At 39.4% G+C, this 21,298-nt stretch overlaps 1 protein-coding gene across 2 annotated transcripts in view; it reads right to left on the bottom strand.

The window, feature by feature from the left end:
- FMO5 (flavin containing dimethylaniline monoxygenase 5) overlaps nucleotides 1–3,871 on the bottom strand; it is a 31,871-nt gene extending 28,000 nt beyond the window's left edge. Inside the window, exons 1-2 of one of the 2 annotated variants that reach the window (XM_041756148.1) lie at nucleotides 3,750–3,871; nucleotides 3,149–3,321 (exon numbers count right to left, since the gene is read on the bottom strand). In XM_041756148.1, the coding sequence (XP_041612082.1) occupies nucleotides 3,149–3,283 (135 nt within the window). In that variant the 5' untranslated portion in view covers nucleotides 3,284–3,321; nucleotides 3,750–3,871. Of the gene's footprint in view, nucleotides 1–3,148; nucleotides 3,322–3,566; nucleotides 3,646–3,749 lie in introns of those variants that run through there. The other variant, XM_041756149.1, reaches the window with a different exon arrangement.
- Nucleotides 3,872–21,298: the final 17,427 nt, after the last annotated feature.

Raw genomic sequence — 21,298 nt, 5'->3', positions numbered from 1 at the left:
CTGCAAATGGCCATTAAAAAAAAAAAAAAAGATCAAATCACGGGGGATGACAGCACACTACTGAGAACTGAACAAGGTAGTCCCTCCCCATCCATGCAGCTGTGCCCAACACTGCCACGATCTTAGATACCTGGGCCATAGTCCTAGGAGTGTACTATGCTGTGCTGGACTTAGCAAATGCCTTTTCCCAGTATATCCTTGACCACTGAGTCACAAGATCAATTTTCATTTATATGGGAGAGGTGACAATGGGTATTTTGAGTGCTTTCCCAAGGTTGCCTGCACAGCCCCACAATATTTCATGGGATGCTAGCCTGAGATCTGCCCTGTTTTCCTTCCCCACATCACTAAAATTGATCCATTACAATGATGATATAATGTTGACACGGGAAGATTTGCCTTTGCTGCAGGGCACCCTGGAGGCTTTGCTGGAGCATATGTGAGAGAGACTATAGGCAGTGAATCCATAGAAAATTCACGGTCAAGGAACTACTATAACATTTTTGAGAGTTGTTTGCTTAGGTAAGACTTGTGTTGTTCCAGAAGCTGTGATCGATAAGGTGCAAGCCTACCCAGCCCCTAAGAATGTGAACAAGATGCCAGCCTTTCTAAGATTTTGGGGACTTTGGAGGACTTTTATACGCTACCTGGCACAGTGACCCCATTCCTTTTACAGTCACTTGGTAAAGAAAGGGCACATGTGGAACTGGGGATCAGAGCAGCAAGCTGCCTTTGAAAAGGCCAAAATACTAGTAAAGCAAGTTATGGTTCTGGGCATCTCCCCAGCAGGACTACTATCTGAATCAGATGTGTCTGCGACTCTGGAATATGTGAACTGGGCACTAGCACTAGAGAAGGAGAGAGTACTCCTCGGATTCTGGTCTCAGCTCTAAAAGAGGGCAAAAACCTATCTACCACCGTAGAGCACCAGCTCCTATCAGTATACAAAGGACCCCTCCTGGTTAAGCCTCTCACTAAGGAATAGTGCATTGTGCTAAGAACTTCTCTGCCCTTCAAGGGATGGGATGAGCATACGTTCCATTGACCCACCTCTGCCACAGCTCAGATTCCCTCTGTGATGAAGTGACATGCCTATTTGCAGCAGAGGAGCATCCTATCCACCAGCCTACTAGAAATGCAGGTGCTACTATGACCTGTGGAATATCCAGATCCTCCAGATGCCCCTGTCCATATACCTGTTGTGTTGCTGTAGCCTGTAAGGAGGGAGTGAGGAAATTCCAGCTGATGCCTGGTAAACAGATGGGTCTAGTCAGGGTAATCCCTTCCAGAGGACTGCAGTCACTATTCAATCCAACAATGACACTATCTGGATGGAAATCGGAACAAAGTACAGTAGCCAGTGGTCTGAACTCAGGAGATCTTGGCTGGTGATCCATCATTCATGAGTTTGGCTGTTACTCCCTTGTTAACTCTTTGCACTGATCATTGGCCTGTTCTAAAGGGATGGAACCTATGGCTTGGACATTGGGAAGCCAAGGGTTAGATGATCATGAATGAGCCCTTGTGGGGATTAGAATATTTAGAAAGACATTTTGGTCCACCTATAAGAGCCTGAGGTATAACTCACTATTTTCTGGATCCCTGCTTATAAAGCACTGACATCTCCTGGCAATCAGGAAGCTGATACCCTAGTTTATACTGCCCTTGAACTATAGTGGCTCAAGTTAATGCAGTAACAGCATGTCTTGTATGTTCTAAACAAAACCAGATACATCTACCAAGAAATTTGGAGCTACCCATCAGCGTTCTCAATCAGGGAGAGATTGTCAAATTGATTATACTGCCTCCCTCCCTCGGAGTAAAAGTTATACATATGCCCTGGTTTGTGCAGACACTGCATCTGGCCTAACCCAAGCTTTCCCTGTTGGTGTGTAAACCAGGCTGCTACTGTTAGTGGATTATAGAAGCTGAGTACCATGTATGGACACCCTCATTAGTAAGACATGATGGGTGGGGGTGTGTGGGGGTCCCATTTCAAAGGTCATGATGTGCAAGACTGGGCAAAAGTCATGATGGCAAATGGAGATCCCAGCTCCCCTAGAACCCCCAAGCAGCAGTTGGTAGAAAGGAAAAGGAATATTATAGGAAGAGATGAAATTACTACCATGTAAAAACATTTTGGCCAAGTAGACTGCTCTAGCAAAGACTGTCTCAGACTTTAACATGTTTGCATGATCAACCAGTAAGTCCTATTACCCCATATGCCAGACTGGCCCCAGTGCCGTGGCCCTGCTAAGGCACTCAATACTGTAAAGGTATGGAGGTTGCAGAATCCAGACATTGCCCCAATGCTCACCAAGGATCAGCATGCTGTGCTGTTGAGAACACCAAACCATGAGAAAGGCATTATCTACTGAAATTTGCAGTGAGAAATTCTGCTGGGATAGGTGAGTTACTTCGTACTCCTGGGTAAGGAGGAACTACTCAATTTCCACTGGGATCCCACTGCCCTACTACAAGGTAGATCTGTTGAAAAGAGGGGGAGAAGGGGATCCCTGGGTGGCGCAGCGGTTTGGTGCCTGCCTTTGGCCCACGGCGCGATCCTGGAGACCCGGGATCGAATCCCACGTCGGGCTCCCGGTGCATGGAGCCTGCTTCTCCCTCTGCCTGTGTCTCTGCCTCTCTCTCTCTCTCTCTATGACTATCATAAATAAATAAAAAAAATTAAAAAAGAAAAAAGAAAAGAAAAGAGGGGGAGAAGATGGGGATTTCTGGTCTGGCATATCCCAGCCCTATCCCAACTCACATCTGAGAGTGCTGCCTCCCCTGGCCAACATGGTTGGTATATGTGACCTGGTCAAATTCCTAAAACTGTAGCCACACTAACATCTAAAGATCAGGCCTTGCCATTCTTGTAGCAGAGAAACACCTCCCCATACAAGTTCCTACTAAATAAATACCTCTTTGACCTTAAACTCTGAGGCTCCTTTGGTATCCAGTTACAGGATAGGCACCTGTAACCTATCAACCTGGAGTGGCTGCCTCTTTTCTGGGTCTCTCTCTGCCCTTCACGAAGGGGATCACTTCCAAATTACACCTGGGATGCTCCTGAGGTTTCAGACTAACACTCCTGCTGGGCATGTAGTAGCAGTGAGGGTTCCAAGTATTAAAGAACCAGGAGACTTACCTGGAACCTCCAGAGCCCTCCAATGTCATTAGTCCTTTCAAAGCAGACTGGCTCCAAGCCTTCTTCTAGGCAGCACTTGATAGAGGAGAGCCCGCTAACACCTCCTCCAATCACAGCAATTCTTTTCTTGGTCATGGTCTCCAGATATCTTCACCAGGCGGGATCAATGTAATCTGTCAAAAAAAAAAAAATGACAAAAGACAGAAAGCATATATCAGCTAACACATGTCAGGAGAGAAAGACCTTGGCCATGGCATCCTCCAGATAAATGCCGTGACAAGTGCTTTGGGAGAAGTCAGATTCTGGGGTCCCCCTAACCATAGGGAATTGCTACGCAAGGGATATGGGAGCCCTGCGTCTGAGAGACCAGGAGCTCAAGAGCCCTGCTGTGGTGGCCGCACTGCCTTTCCCGCAGCACCTGGCAGATCCTTCAGCTGCCATCCAAAGGCTAATCTGCACTTTTGGCTCTTGTTGAGGAAATATAAAGCAACAAAGTGTAAACAGCAACAGCCAATGGCAGGGAGCTGTTCGTCTCCACCTCCTTTCAGCCAAAGCCCTGCCACTCAGCGGCACCCCTTCCCTCCCCCAGCGAGACTATTACCTGAGCCAAACCTGCTTTGGGCAGAAAAGAATCCTACAACCTCTGCTTTTGGGTTGCAGTTGCCTGGATGCTCAGCTACCCTCTCTAGAGACAGAGCAACCCTGTGTTTTGGTCCCTCCCCGCTCCAGAGTATCACTTTTAACTTCCTGGTATCTGCCTTAAAGTGACAAACTCCTCCTGGTGAACGGGGAAACTAGCAACAGACTCAAAGCAAGTCTTGCTCTAAAAGCTTAAATGGAGAACACCTACCTTTCAGAAGATGTGTTAAAACAGATCCCAGTGCCCTCATCTCCGTCTCCACCCCACTCTCACCTCACAGATTGGCTCTTCGGTTCCAGGCTGCTGGCTGCTGGTAGGAATTTACTTAAAACACTGGTGCTCTAAGCTGGCTGCTGGGGTTCAGGGAATTTCTACTTAGAGGAGCTTATAGTTTAGCAGAGAAGACCAAACACAAACAGATACTTTCAATAAAATAGAAATAGATTTATTTTTAAGATTTTATTTATTTATTCATGAGAGACACAGAGAGAGAGGCAGAGACATAGGCAAAGGGAGAAACAGGCTCCCTGGGGGAACTCCGTCCCAGGACCCTGAGATCCTAACCTGAAAGCAGATGCTCAACCAGTCAGCCATCCAGACATTCCTAGAAATACTTTTTAAAAGTGCTTTCTCAGGGCACTTGGGTGGCTCAGGTGGTTAAGGGTGAGCTCTCCATTTGGTTCAGGTCATGATCTCAGGGTCCTGAGATTCAGCCCCACCTAGAGCTCCTGCTTAGTGAGTCTGCTTCTCTCCCTCTGCCCCTCCCTTGGGTGCTCTCCCTCTCTCTTTCTCAAATAAATTAATGATTTTTTTGAAGTGCTTTCTCTCACACAGTCAAATAAGTAATTAAAAACATAAAATATCCACTTTTAAAATAGAATTTGATTTTTTCAAATATGAAATCATGCAGAATAGGCCAGTGTAATGGATGTAGGATATCACACACCGAGTCAAAATTAGGGCTTATCCAACCCAGGAGTCTGTTTTGACAGATGTGAGGGGTTTTTTGAGAGATTTGTGGATGCCCACTATTTTTTTAACCTTCCTACTCCCTCAGTCAACTTGGGTCAGGATGGTATGATGTCAGTAACATCAGCCCTGGGTTTTGACCTGGTGGGTTCACCCCCAAAGTATCCTTCATGGACCAGTAATTATAATTTCTCAAGGGCTCACCTTGTATGGTTCAAAGAACCTGGTGGGAATGAACCCATATAATTTCTTAGCAATTCCATAAGGCAAGTACTATCATCACCCCCATTTTCCCAGTAAGTGGAAAGGCAAGGATGCAACCCAGGCAGTTTAACTTATAAATGAGTTATTTGTAAATCAGGATAATTTTGAATGCACTCGAGATGCCTAAAAATGGGAAAACAGGTGAATACTTTTATAGACTGAATATTAATCTCTCCCTTACTGAATCAATATCACAATTTCAGAACAATGCACGAATAACTTTTAAAACCTAATTTTTTTAAATGTAATTTTAGGCGGCTCTGGCAGAGGCTCCGCGCGGAACGGGCTGCGCGGCCGGGAGCACGGGGCGCCGGGGACACAGCCAGGATCCGGCCTCCCCCCCCCCCCCCCCCCCCCCCGGGACAGGCAGAGGCCAGGAGGGCCCAGGACAGCAAGGACGGTCCTGCCGCCTGGCGGCCCGGAGCTGAGCAGATAGCGGCCCCGCCCCCGGATCATCCAGGCCCCTATAGACAGAGAGCTCCGTAGTTAATGCTGGAGCTGAATCCAGGGCTGGAGAGCTGGCCGCCACCACTGTTGTTGTTCCTCCTGGGGCCTCACAAGATAAACAAACCCCACTGAGCCTCACAGTGGCCTCACTGGATAAACAGGTTAAACATCTCTCACTGAGCCCTGAACCAGGCAGGGGGCTGAGCAGCTCCCCCAAGTGCTAACACCTGAAAATCAGCACAGCAGGCCCCTCCCCAGAAGACCAGCTAGACAGACAAGGGAAAAACAAATTATTGACCAAGCAGCACTGGAAAGTTCCAGGGGAAGTCAAGGGATTTACAGTATACAGAATCAGAGGATACTCCCCCCCCCTTTTTTTTTCTATTTTTCCCCTCCCTTTTTTCTTTTTTCTTTTTTTTTCTTTTTCTTTCCTTCTTTCTCTTCTCTCTCTCCTTTTCCCAATACAACTTCTTTTGGCCACTCTGCAGTGAGCAAAAGGACTAGAAGGAAAAACTCACCTCAAAAGAAAGAATCAGAAACAGTCCTCTCTCCCACAGAGTTACAAAATTTGGATTACAATTCAATGTCAGAAACCCAATTCAGAAGCACTATTTTACAGCTACTGGTGGCTCTAGAAAAAAGCATAAAGGATTCAAGAGACTTCATGATTGCAGAATTTAGATCTAATCAGGCAGACATTAAAAATCAATTAAATGAGATGCAATCCAAACTAGAGGTTCTAAAGACGAGGGTTAATGAGATAGAAGAACGAGTGAGTGACATAGAAGACAAGTTGATGGCAAAGAGGGAAACTGAGGAAAAAGAGACAATTAAAAGATCATGAGGATAGATTAAGGGAAATAAATGACAGCCTGAGGAAGAAAAATCTATGTTTAATTGGGGTTCCCGAGGGCACCGAAAGGGACAGAGGGCCAGAATATGTAATTGAACAAATCATAGCTGAAAACTTTCCTAATTTGGGGAGGGAAACACGCATTCAGATCCAGAAAATAGAGAGATCCTCCCCTAAAATCAATAAAAACCGCTCAACACCTCGACATTTAATAGTGAAGCTTGCAAATTCCAAAGATAAAGAGAAGATCCTTAGAGCAGCAAGAGATGAGAAATCTCTAACTTTTATGGGGAGAAGTATTAGGGTAACAGCAGACCTCTCCACAGAGACCTGGCAGGCCAGAGAGGGCTGGCAGGATATATTCAGGGTCCTAAATGAGAAGAACATGCAACCAAGAATACTTTATCCAGCAAGGCTTTCATTCAGAATAGAAGGAGAGATAAAGAGCTTCAAAGAGAGGCAGGAACTGAAAGAATATGTGACCACCAAACCAGCTCTGCAAGAAATTTTAACGGAGACTTTAAAAATTCCTCTTTAAGAAGAAGTCCAATGGAACAATCCACAGAAACAGGGACTGAATAGGTATCATGATGACACTAAACTCATATCTTTCAATAGTAACTCTGAATGTGAATGGGCTTAATGACCCCATCAAAAGGCGCAGGGTTTCAGACTGGATAATAAAGCAGGACCCATCTATTTTCTGTCTACAAGAGACTCATTTTAGACATAAGGACACCTACAGCCTGAAAATGAAAGGTTGGAGAACCATTTACCATTCAAATGGCCCTCAAAGGAAAGCAGGGGTAGCCATCCTTATATCAGATAAACTAAAATTTATCCCGAAGACTGTAGTGAGAGATGAAGAGGGACACTATATCATATTGTGTCTTGGACACTATATCATATTGTGTGTTAAGTCCTCTTCTTGGATGTATCCAAGAGGACCTAACAATCCTCAATATATATGCCTCGAATAAGGGAGCTGCCAAATATATCAATCAATTAATAACCAAAGTTAAGACATACTTAGATAATAATACACTTATACTTGGTGACTTCAGTCTAGGGTTTTCTATAATCGATAGGTCTTCTAAGCACAACATCTCCAAAGAAACCAGAGCTTTAAATGATACACTGGACCAGATGGATTTCACAGATATCTACAGAACTTTACATCCAAATGCAACTGAATACACATTCTTCTCAAGTGCACATGGAACTTTCTCCAGAATAGACCACATACTGGGTCACAAATCAGGTCTTAACCGATACCAAAAGATTGGGATCGTCCCCTGCATATTCTCAGATCATAATGCCTTGAAATTAGAGCTACATCACAAGAAGAAGTTTGGAAGGATTTCAAACACATGTAGGTTAAGGACCATCCTGCTAAAAGATTAAAGGGTCAACCAGGAAATTAAGGAAGATTTAAAAAGATTCATGGAAACTAATGACAATGAAGTTACAACCATTCAAAATCTTATTAAACTCAACAGCAAAGAAACAATCCAATCATGAAATGGGCAAAGGACATGAACAGAAATCTCACAGAGGAAGACATAGACATGGCCAACAAGCACATGAGAAAATGCTCCGCATCGCTTGCCATCAGGGAAATACAAATCAAAACCACAATGAGATACCACCTCACACCAGTGAGAATGGGGAAAATTAACAAAGTAGGAAATCACAAATGTTGGACAGGATGTGGAGAAAGGGAAGCCTCCTGCACTGTTGGTGAGAATGTGAACTGGTGCAGCCACTCTGGAAAACCGTGTGGAGGTTCCTCAAAGAGTTAAAAATAGACCTGCCCTACGACCCAGCGATTGCACTGCTGAGGATTTACCTCAAAGATACAGATGCAATGAAACGTCGGGACACCTGCACCCTGATGTTTCTAGCAGGAATGTCCACAATAGCCAAACTGTGGAAGGAGCCTCGGTGTCCATCGAAAGATGAATGGATAAACAAGCTGTGGTCTATGTATACAATGGAATATTACTCAGCCATTAGAAAAGACAAATACCCACCATTTACTTCAACGTGGATGGAACTGGAGGGTATTATGCTGAGTGAAGTAAGTCAGTTGGAGAAGGACAAACATTATATGGTCTCATTCATTTGGGGAATATAAAAAGTAGTGAAAGGGAACAAAGGGAAAGGAGAGAAACTGAGTGAAAATATCAGTGAGGGTGACAAAACATGAGAGACTCCTAACTCTGGGAATGAACAAGGGGTAGTGGAAGGGGAGGTGGGCGGGGCGTTGGGGTGACTGGGTGATGGGCACTGAGGGGGGCACTTGGCAGGATGAGCACTGGGTGTTATTATATATTTTGGCAAATTGAACACCAGAAAAATAAATTTATAAAAAAATAAAATGAAATAAAATGTAATTTTATTTTAGTTCTCTATTTTTTTTGCAATTGTTTTTAAATTTGGCAAATATGTTTTGTGTTACTTTTAAATTACTTGTATAATGTTTTAAACCTTGACTCAAATTTTCTCATTTAGTCTGTCAATTTGTAGGTGAATCAATTTCTTCATTGGGATGTAACAATATATAGAAACTAATTTCCAGGTTCAACACAATTACTTATGGTATTAGGAAAGAACAATAGCACAAAAAGCAGATACAATAGATAATAGGGAGTAAATCCAAGGTAATATATGAGGCTTTTGAAAGGAGTGTGCATATGCATACATATGTAATTGTAGAGGAGTTTCTGCCAAGATTTAACCCAGGAGGAACTTTTTTTTTTAATTTAATTAATTTTTATTGGTGTTCAATTTACCAACATACAGAAAAACACCCAGTGCTCATCCCGTCAAGTGTCCACCTCAGTGCCCGTCACCCATTCCCCTCCAACACCCGCCCTCCTCCCCTTCCACCACCCCTAGTTCGTTTCCCCGAGTTAGGAGTCTTTACGTTCTGTCTCCCTTCCTGATATTTCCCAACATTTCTTTTCCCTTCCTTTATATTCCCTTTCACTATTATTCATATCCCCCAAATGAATGAGAACATACACTGTTTGTCCTTCTCCGATTGACTTACTTCACTCAGCATAATACCCTCCAGTTCCATCCACGTTGAAGCAAATGGTGGGTATTTGTCGTTTCTAATTGCTGAGTAATATTCCATTGTATACATAGACCACATCTTCTTAATCCATTCATCTTTCGATGGACACCGAGGCTCCTTCCACAGTTTGGCTATTGCGGCCATTGCTGATAGAAACATCGGGGTGCAGGTGTCCCGACGTTTCATTGCATCTGAATCTTTGGGGTAAATCCCCAACAGTGCAATTGCTGGGTCGTAGGGCAGGTCTATTTTTAACTCTTTGAGGAACCTCCACACAGTTTTCCAGAGTGGCTGCACCAGTTCACATTCCCACCAACAGTGCAAGAGGGTTCCCTTTTCTCCGCATCCTCTCCAACATTTGTTGTTTCCTGCCTTGTTAATTTTCCCCATTCTCACTGGTGTGAGGTGGTATCTCATTGTGGTTTTGATTTGTATTTCCCTGATGGCAAGTGATGCGGAGCATTTTCTCATGTGCATGTTGGCCATGTCCATGTCTTTCTCTGTGAGATTTCTGTTCATGTCTTTTGCCCATTTCATGATTGGATTGTTTGTTTCTTTGGTGTTGAGTTTAATAAGTTCTTTATAGATTTTGGAAACTAGCCCTTTATCTGATATGTCATTTGCAAATATCTTCTCCCATTCTGTAGGTTGTCTTTTAGTTTTGTTGACTGTATCCTTTGCTGTGCAAAAGCTTCTTATCTTGATGAAGTCCCAATAGTTCATTTTTGCTTTTGTTTCTTTTGCCTTTGTGGATGTATCTTGCAAGAAGTTACTGTGGCCGAGTTCAAAGAGGGTGTTGCCTGTGTTCTCTTCTATGGTTTTGATAGACTCTTGTCTCACATTTAGATCTCTCATCCATTTTGAGTTTATCTTTGTGTATGGTGAAAGAGAGTGGTCCAGTTTCAGTCTTCTGCATGTGGATGTCCAATTTTCCCAGCACCATTTATTGAAGAGACTGTCTTTCTTCCAATGGGTAGTCTTTCCTCCTTTGTCGAATATTAGTTGACCATAAAGTTCAGGGTCCACTTCTGGATTCTCTATTCTGTTCCATTGATCTATGTGTCTGTTTTTGTGCCAGTACCACACTGTCTTGATGACCACAGCTTTGTAGTACAACCTGAAATCTGGCATTGTGATGCCCCCAGCTATGGTTTTCTTTTTTAAAATTCCCCTGGCTATTCAGGGTCTTTTCTGATTCCACACAAATCTTAAAATAATTTGTTCTAACTCTCTGAAGAAAGTCCATGGTATTTTGATAGGGATTGCATTAAACGTATAAATTGCCCTGGGTAACATTGACATTTTTACAATATTAATTCTGCCAATCCATGAGCATGGAATATTTTTCCATCTCTTTGTGTCTTCCAGGAGGAACTTTTAAACAGTATATAGCCTCACCTATACTCAGATGTTCTCCTATGTCCTAATTCTTTCTGTTAAGTCTGCATTTTGCATTTGTTCAATAATTATTACCCTCTGGTAATACCCATCTTTTAAGATGGCAGCTATAAAAGATAGAAGAAGCTTAGCTTAGATCTTGTTTAAAGAACTGCCAAGGAAGGCTTCCTGATAAGTACTAGACTGTGACATGAGTGAAAAATATACTGTTGTTGATTTAACATTTGGAGATTTTTTACAGGAGCAAAGCCTATATCAATTAATCCTGGCTAATACAGGAGTCACTTACAGCATAGCAGCTATTTTATGCTTGCTATTTGCTAGGTATTTTGTTAGGCATAGAGGAGGGAGGGAAAAATCATAGCAAAAGGAAATGAGGAAATGAACCACAGATACTGTGGTAGACTGAAAACACGGTCTCCAAAGAGATCCATGTTCTAATCCAAAGAACTAGTGGACGTCACCTTATACAACAAAAAGGACTTTGCAGATGTGATTAAAGTAAGGATCTTCAGATGAGGAGATGGTCCTGGATTATCCAGGTGGGCTTAATGGAATCACAGGTGTCCTTCTAAAAGGGAAAGTGAGGAATATTTGATTGCAGAGACAGAAGGCCATGTGGTTGGTTGAAGGGGGATGGTATGCTACTGAGTTTTAAGATGGAGGAAGGGTCCAGGAACCATCGAATGCAGCTTTAGAAGCTGGAAATGGTAAGGAAAAAGATTCTCCTTGAGAACCTCCGGATGGAGCACAACCCTACAGACACAATGATTTTGGGCTAGAGAAACTCATTTTGGATTTCTGGTCTTCAGAAATCTAAGGGAATTAATTGCATTTTTAAGCCATTAAGTTTGTTTGCGCAGCTGTAAGAAACAAATGCAGATGTGATAAACACTTACACAAGATAAAGGTACACAAATGTGTTCAAAAGTAATATGAAGAAACCCTCTGTGAGTTAGCTTATTTGAGGTGAAATGTCAGGCAAGCAGCCATGCTATTTCCTGTGGATCTGGGGCTGCATGCCATGCTGCTACACACAAAACCAGCAACAAAAGACCCTGCCTTTCATGATTTTCAAAGATGATCAGAAACACAGACTATAAATCCTTTTAAAAAAGGTCTAAACAGGGATCCCTGGGTGGCACAGTGGTTTGGCGCCTGCCTTTGGCCCAGGGCGCGATCCTGGAGACCCGGGATCGAATCCCACGTCGGGCTCCCGGTGCATGGAGCCTGCTTCTCCCTCTGCCTGTGTCTCTGCCTCTCTCTCTCTCTCTCTCTCTCTCTGTGACTATCATAAATAAATAAATAAAGGTATAAACACACTTAAAAACACTATTAAAAACAAAACAGGAGACAGCCTCCTGATAAAGGAATGATTGGTTTCTAAAAGTTTTGAAATCAATTATTGAAAATTTAAATGCATTTTCCCGTGGAAACAATGTTACATTCTGTGTAAAGGCACCTGAAGAGTCATAAAAATCTTTATGAATCTTTAAAATGGCACAAAAGGGAGTCAGGTTAAGTTAAAAATCCTGGATCAGTAGGGAATGAAAGTTTTGTGGTAATGGCTCTGACTTATTCATATAGAAAACAACCCTCTTTATCTATTGAGTCTCTGGGGGCCCTTGTACTCTCATTCACTCCTCAGGCAAAAAGGATCCTTCTTCTGGCATGCACATCAGAGACAGTTGAGACTTGGACTAGGTGGGGGCAGTGAAGATCATGAGAAGTAGATGATTATGGGTATGGTTCAGAGGTAGGATATGATGATGGATGTGGAGCAGAGGTGTCAGAGTGTTTTCTTTGTGCATTGCCAGTCAATGCCCACCTCCAGAGGTAAGAAGTATTCTAAGTATTCTTATTTCTATTACCATATATTAGTCTTTTTTTATTGAGATATAATTGACATATATTAGTTTTAGATATACAGCATAGTGATTCAATGATTATATTGGGAAATGACCACAATAAGTCTAGTTTACATCCAGTAGTTTTGCTTGTTCTTGAACTTCAGTTAAATAGAATTATATAGTAGGGGCACCTGGGTACCTCAGTCAGTTGGGCATCCAGCTCTTGGTCTTGACTGAAGTCTTGATCTCACGGTCTTGAGTTCAAGCCCTGAGTTGGGCTCTGTGCTAGGCATGGAGTCTATTTAAAAATAAAAGAATAAATAATAGAATTATACAGTATGTATGCTTTGTGCTTGGAATCATTATACAACTTAATGTTTTTAATATTTACCCAAGTGGTTTTCATGTATCAGTAGTTTGCTCTTTTTTTTCCCCTATGAATATACAATTTGTTTATTATTTCTTCTATTATGAACATTTGGGTTAATTCACTTTTTGGTGTCATGAAGAAGGCCTTTCATTCTTGTACAAGTCTGTGTGTGTGTGTGTGTGTGTGTGTGTGTGTGAGGGAACATTTCACTCTCATTTTACTAGTGTGCCTGAGTGGAATTGCTGGGTCATATGTTTAATTCTATTTGAAAATGCCAGAAGTTTTCAGAAGTTTTATACAGCTACTAGCAACATAAGGAAGTTCCAGTAGTTACATAGTTTCTCAACCCTTGGTACTGTTAACCATTTGTGTGGGTGTGTGATATTACATGGTGTTTTTAGTTTGAATTTCCCTGATGACTAATGATGTTGAAATTCTTTCTATTTAATTTCTTGGTCATTTGTATATCTTTTTTTTTTTTTTACAAAGCATTTGTGAAAATATTTTGTTCATTTTTAAAAGCTGGGTTGTATTATTATTGAGTTGAGAGTTCTTTGTGTAATCTGTTTACAGATACTTTTGCAGAACTATGCATTTCAAATATTTTCTCCCAGTCTCTGACATAGCTTTTCACTTTCTTAATTGTGTCTTTTGATGAGAAGTTTTAAATTTTGATGAAATCTATTTAACAGTTTTTCTTTTATGGTTAGTACTTTTTGCTACCATTTAAGAAATCTTCGTGTATCCTAAGCTCCTATAGCTCCTTGTGTTTCCAGCTAGATGATTTTTAAATTTAGATCTATGATCCATTTTAAATTAATATGAATGGAATAAGTGTAAGAGTAATGGTGAATTTCTTTCTATCTGAATATTGGGTTCTTCCAGCAGCATTTATTTTAAGACTTTTCTTCCTCCTTGAATGGCACTGGTGTCTTTGTATGCAGCATATTGGTCATATACATGTGAACCTATATTTGGACTCTGTTCTGTTACATTGATTTATTTATTTATCCTTCTATCCTTATACCTTAACCCCATTGATCTATTTGTTTATACTTATAACTATACCATATGATATTAATTATTTACCCTCTATTCTAAAATTTTATATATATATATATATATTACATTGAATACATAGACCAACCTAGGGAGAACAGACATCCTAACAATTGAATCTTCTAATCTGTAAAATAGACTATCTTTCCCTTTATTAGGTCTTTGATTTCTCTCTGTGTTGTTTCATAAATTTCAGCGTGGAATCTTGCACATTTTATTTAGTCTTATGTATTTTATTTTTAAAATCCTATTGTAAATGGAATCATTTTTACAATTTCTTTTTTTTAAGATTTTATTTACTTATTCATGAGAGACACAGAGAGAGGCAGAGACATAGGCAGAGGGAGAAGCAGACTCCCTCTGGGAAGTCCGACACAGGACTCCATCCCAGGACCCCAGGATCCCTGGGATCATGACCTGAGCCAAAGGCAGATGCTCAACCACTGAGTTATCCAGGTGCCTCTTGTTTTTACATTTTCATCTTCCATTTGTTTGTTGCAAGTATGAAGAAATACAATTTGTATATTGACTTTATATTACATAGCCTTGCTAAACTCACTTGTTGCTTCCAGGAGTTTATAGGTTCCTTGGATAGTCTATGTATACAATCAAGTCATTTATGAATAATGGGTTACTGTTTTTTTTTCAAATTTATTATTTTTAAATTTTTTCTCTCCTCATTGCATTGGTTAGGATCTATATTATGGTACTGAATAGAAGTGGTGATAATAGACATCCTTGTCTTGTTAGGGAGAAATATTCACTATCTTATCATTAAGTGTGATGTGATTTGTATGCTTTAGGCAAATAATCTTATCAAATTGAGGAAGTTTCTATTCTTAGCTAAGAATTTTTTATTATGAATGGTGCTGAATTTTATAAAATACTTTTTCCATATCTACTTAGATGATCCTACTGCTAAAATTATATTGATTTTTTTACTTTTATTTTTTAAGAAGATTTTGAGAGAGATAGAATGAGTAGGGGGAGGTGCAAAAGAAGAAGTAGACTCCCTGCTGAGCAGGGAGCCTGATGTGGGGCTCAATCCCAGGACCCCGAGATCATAATCTGAGCCAAAGGCAGACACTTAACCAACTGAGCCACCCAGGTGCCCTTTAAATGTTTTTTTTTTTAATGTTAAGCAAACTATGTCTTTCTAGAATAAACTCCCATAACCATGATGTGTGTAATTCTTATATAACATTGTATTTGATTTGTTAAAATTTCACTTAGATGGATTTTTTTTCCATCTATATTTTAAAGGGATATTGCTCTACTTTTTTTTTTCTTGTAATGTCCTTAATAGATTTTGATATCAAGGTTATGCTGGCCTGTCTGAAAGATTCTGTATAGAATCGTTCATCTTTTTTCCTTAAAGGTTTGGTAGCATTTACCAGTGTAGCCATCTGGATCAGGTGTTTCTATTGTTGGAATGTTTTTAAATTATGGATTTAATTTCATTAAAAGAGAATTATTAAAATTTTCTCTCTTCTTGTGCCAGTTTCTGTAAGTAGTGTTTTTCTAGAAAGTTGCCTATTTCATATAGGTTGTCAAATGTGTTAACATAAAGTTATTCGTGACATCTTTTTTTTTTTTTAAGAGAGTGAGACAGAGAAAGAGAGAGAGATAGAGAGACAGTGCATGCATGGGAATGAAGAGGGGGAGGGGCTGAGGGATAGGGAGAGAGAATCTTAAGTAGGCTCTATGCCCAGCAATGAGCTGACACAGGACTCGATATCACAACCCTGAGATCGAGACCTGAGCCATATCAAGGTTTGAATGTTTAACTGACTGATCCACCCAGACACTCCCTTCCTATTATTCCTTTAAAATGTGTGGCGTCTAGAGTGATATTGCCTCTGTCATTCCTAATATTAGGTATTTGTTTTTCTCATTCTTCTTTTTCCTTGATCAATTAGTCAATTTTTATATCTTTTTAAAGAACTGTCTTTGGCTCCATTGACATTCTCTGTTCTATATCTCTTTTCTATTTCATTAATTTCTGATTTTATATTTATTATTTCCTTCTTTCTAACTTTGCTCTTTTTTTAGCTTGTAGAGATACTTAATTTATCAAATCTCCATTTGAGAACTATTACAGCTACATCCACAAATTTTTGTATGTTGTATTTTAATAACTGTTCCTTTTAAAATATTTTCAAACTTCCACTGCAATTTCATCTTTGATGAATGGATTATGTAGAAGTGACTTAATTTTCACATGATTTTGGTTTTTCTAGATATTTTGTTATTGATTTCTAGTTTAATTTTGTTGTCATTAGAGAATGTAATTTGTATAATGTTAATCCTTTGAAAATGATTACTAGTTTTATGGCTTAGATTAGGGCATATTGTATTCAATATTTCATATACATTTGAAAAGACTGTAACCTATAGCTATTAAGTATGGTGTTCTGCAAGTGATATGTTAAGTTGCTTGATATTGCTATTCAAATGTTCTATATCCTTACCAATGTTTGTCTGCTTGTTCTATTGATTATTGGGGAGACATTAAAATCTCCACATATAATTCTAAATTTGTATTTCCCATATAATTCTGTCCATTGTTTGCTTCATAAATTTTGAAGTTATGTTGTTAGGTACGTACACATTTAGGATTATGTCTTCTTCCTATGGAATTAATCTTCTAATTATTATAAATTTCCTTCTTTTTTTCATTTCTTCCTTAAAATTTACTTTGACAGTTATTAATATAGCCACATCAATTTTGATATGGTTACTTTTTACGTGGGATATATATTCTCATTATTTTATTTCCAATTGCTTAAATCAATTATATATTTTTTCTTTTTGAATATGTTTAATTTTAGCTTTAAAAATATCATATTTAGTTTCTTTTTTAATTTAAATTTAATTAGCCAACATATAGTACATAATTAGTTTCAGATATAGTGTTCAATAATTCATCAGTTGCATATAACACCCAGTGCTCATCACATCTCATGCCCTCCTTAATGCCCATCACCCAATTACCCCACCCCTACACTCCTCCCCTCCAGCAACTGTCAGTTTGTTTCCTATAGTTAAGAATCTCTCCTGAGTTTTCTCCCTATCTGACGACTTCCCATTCAATTTTCCCTCCCTACCCCATGATCCTCTGCATTGTTTCTTATATTCCACATATGAGTGAAACCGTATAATTGTCTTTCTCCAATTGACTTATTTCACTCAGCATAATACCTTCCAGTTCTATCCATGTTGAATCAAATGGTAAGTATTCATCTTTTCTTATGGCTGACTAATATTCCATTGTATATATACATCACATATTTTTTATCCACTTATCTGTCAATGGACAAGTGGGCTCTTTCATAGTTTGGCTATTGTAGACATTGCTGCTATGAACATTGGGGTACAGGTGCTCCTTTGGATCACGACATTTGTATCTTTGGGGTAAATCCCCAGTAATGCAATTGCTGAGTTGTAGGGTAACTCTATTTTTAACTACTTGAGGAACCTCCATACTGCTTTCTGGAGGGGCTGTACCAGTTTACATTCCCACCAGCAGTGTGAGAGGGTTCCTCTTTCTTCACAACCTCACCAACATTTGTTGTTTCCTGACTTGTTAATTTTAACTGTTCTAAGTGGTGTGAGGTGGTATCTCATTTGGTTTTGATTTGTATTTCCCTGATGTGGAGTATTTTTTTCATGTATCTGTTGGCCATTTGTATGTCTTCTTTGGAGAAATGTCTGTTCATGTCTTTTGCCCATTTCTTTAATGGATTATTTTTTCTTTGGGTGTTGAGTGTGATTAGTTATTTATATATCTTGGAGACTAGCCCTTATCTGATATGTCATTTGCAAATATCCTCTCCCATTCTGTAAGTTGTCTTTTAGTTTTTGTTTTTTTTTTTTTACTGTTTCCTTTGTTGTGTAGAAGCTTTTTTACCCATAGTTCAGTTTGTTTCCCTTGCCTTTGGAGATGTGTCTAAGCAAGAAGTTGCTACAGCCAAGATCAAAGAGGTGGCTGCCTGTGTTCTCCTCTAGGATTTTAATGGATTCCTATCTCACATTGAGGTCTTTCTTCCATTTTGAGTTTATTTTGTGTATGGTGTAAGGAAATGGTCCAGTTTCATTCTTCTACATGTGGCTGTCCAATATTCCCAACACTGTTTATTGAAGAGATTGTCCTTTTTCCATTGGATATTCTTTCCTACTTTGTTGAAGATTAGTTGACTATAGAGTTGTGGGTCCATTTCTGGATTCTCTATTCTGTTCCATTGGTATGCATCTGTTTTTGTGCCAGTACCACGCTGTCTTGATGATAACAGCTTTGAAATATAGCTCAGTCTGGAATTTTGATGCCCCCAGCTTTGGTTTTCTTTTTCAACATTCCTCTGTCTATTTGAGGTCTTTTGTGGTTCCATACAAATTTTAGGATTGTTTGTTCTAGCTTTGTGAAAAATGTTGATGGTATTTTGATAAGAATTGCATTGAATGTGTACATTGCTGTAGGTAGTATAGACATTTTAACAATATTTGTTCTTCCAATCCATGAGCATGGAATATTTTTCCAGCTCTTTGTGTCTTCCTCAATGTCTCTCAGAAATGTGCTGTAGTTTTTAGGGTATAGATCCATTACCTCTTTGGTTAGGTTTATTCCTAGGTATTTTATGGTTCTGGGTGCAATTGTAAGTGGGATAAATTCCTTAATTTCTCTTTCTTCTGTCTCGTTGTTAGTGTATAGAAATGCAACTGATTTTTGTACATTCATTTTTATATCCTGCCACATTGCTGAATTGCTGCATGAGTTCTAGCAATTTTGGGGTGGAGTCTTTTGGGTTTTCTACATGGAGTATCAGATTATCTGCAAAGAGTGAGTTTGACTTCTTTATTGCTAGTTTGAATGCCTTTTATTTATTTTTATTGTTTAATTGCTGAGGTTAAGGCTACTACCATGTTGAACAACAGTGGTGAGAGTGGGCATCCCTGTCTTGTTCCTGATCTTAGAGGAAAAGCTCTCAGTTTTTCCCCATTGAGAATGATATTCACTGTGGGCTTTTCATAGATGGCTTTTATGATATTGAGGTATGCTCCCTCTATCCCTACACTTTGAAGAGTTTTAATCAAGAAAGGATGCTGTATTTTGTCAAATGCTTTTTCTACATGTATTGAGAGGGTCATATGATTGTTTTTTTTTTATTAATGTTAGTGTATCACATTGATTGATTTGGAAATGTTGGACCACCCTTGCATCCAGGAATAAATCCTACTTGGTCATGGTGAATAATCCTTTTAATGTACTGTTGGAACCTATTGGCTAGTATCTTGGTGCAAATTTTGGCATCCATGTTCATCAGGGAAATTGGTTTTTAATTTTTCTTTTTGGTGAGATCTTTGTCTGGTTTTGAGATCTAGGTAATGCTGGCCTTATAGAGTGAGTCCTTTACGTGTAATTTTAGTTAGCGTAACTGAGACTTTTCTAATTTTTTGAGAAAGGCTTGTATTACTATGTACTTCCCTCTTATGACCACCTTTGCTGTATCCAAAAGGTTTTTAACAGTTGTGTTTTCATTTTCATTTGTTTCTATGAGTTTTAAAAATTCTTCTTTAATTTCTTGGATGACCCATTCATCCTTTAGCAGGATGTTCTTTAACTCCAAGTGTTTAAATTCTTTCCCAGTTTCTTCTTGTGATTAAATTTAAGTTCAAAAGCACTGTGGTCTCAAAATATGCAGGGAATAATCTCAGTCTTTTGGTACCAGTTGAGACTTGATTTGTCACCCAGTATGTGATCTATTCTGGAGAATATTCCATGTGCGCTCAAGAAGAATGTGGATTCTGTTGCCATAGGATGGAATGCTCTGAACATATCTGTGAAGTCCATCTGGTCCAGTGTTTCATAAAGTCTTTGTTTCATTGTTGATCTTCTGCTTAGATTATCTTTCCATTGCTGTGAGTGGGGTGTTGAAGTCCTCTGCTATTATTGTTATTATGACTATGTTTCTTTAATTTTGCTATTAATTGTTTTATATAATTGCTTCCAAGTTAGGAGCACGAATACTTATAATTGTTAGATTTTCTTGTTGTATAGAGCCTTTAAGTATGATATAGTGTCCCTCTTCATCCCTCACTACAGTCTTTGGTTTAAAATCTAGTTTGTCTGATATGAGGATTGCTACTCCAGGCTTCGTTTGATGTCTATTGGCATAATAAATGGTTCTCCACCCCCTCACTTTCAATCTGGAAGTGTCTTTGGATCTAAAATGAGTATTTTGTAGAGAGCATGTGAATGGATGGGTCTTGCTTTTTTATCCAACTTGATGCCCTGTGTCTTTTGATTGTAGCATTTAACCCACTTACATTCAGACTATTTAACGATATCAATTTAGTGCCCTTGTATTACCTGTAAAGTCCCTGTTTCTGTAGATTGTCTCTGTTTCTTTCTGGTCTAATGTTATTTTTGGACTCTTTCTTCACTTACAGGATCCTCTTAAAATTTCTTGCAGGGTTAGTTTAGTGATCACAAATTCTTTTAGTTTCTATTTGTCTTGAAAGTTCTTTATCTCTCCTTTTCTGAATGACAGTCTTGCTAGATAAAGTATTCTTGGCTACATGTTTTTTTTCATTTAGTACCCTGGTCTGCCAGGTTTCTGTGGTTAAGTCTGTTGCCAGTCTAATGTTTCTATCATTGCAGGTTACAGAGTTCTTATCTTAAACTGCTTTCAGGATTTTCTCTTTATCTCTGAAATTTGCGAGCTTCACTAGTATATGTTGGGGTACTGATCTATTTTTATTGATTTTTGAGGTGGCTGCCTCTTGGGTTTGAATTCCTGTCTCCTTCCCCAGATTAGGGAAGTTCTCAGCTATGATTTGCTCAAATATACCTTCTGCCCCAATCTCTTTTTCCTCTTCCTCTGGGACCTCAGTAATTCTAATACTCTTTTGCTTTGTGCTATCACTGATTTTTTGAAGCCTCTCTTCATGGTCCATTAGTCGTTTTTCTCTCTTTCCCTCATATTTCTTCCTTTCCATCAATTTGTCTTCTATGTCACTGATTCTCTCTTCTGCCTCATTTACCAAGCTGTAAAAGCATCCATTTTAGACTGCCTCTCAGTTAAAACATTTTTAATTTTGGCCTACTTAGAGAATATCTTAGTGCAGAAATAAAATCTCGTGTCTTTTATGTTTTTTTCAAGCCCAGCTAGTAACTTTATAATCGTTATCCTGAATTCTAGCTTTGATATTTTACTTATA

This window comes from Vulpes lagopus, chromosome 5, assembly GCF_018345385.1.
Source record: "Vulpes lagopus strain Blue_001 chromosome 5, ASM1834538v1, whole genome shotgun sequence".
Classification (NCBI taxonomy): Eukaryota; Metazoa; Chordata; class Mammalia; order Carnivora; family Canidae; genus Vulpes; species Vulpes lagopus.
The sequence above is the reverse complement of the archived record's forward strand: the minus strand, read 5'-3'. Positions and strand labels throughout refer to the sequence as shown.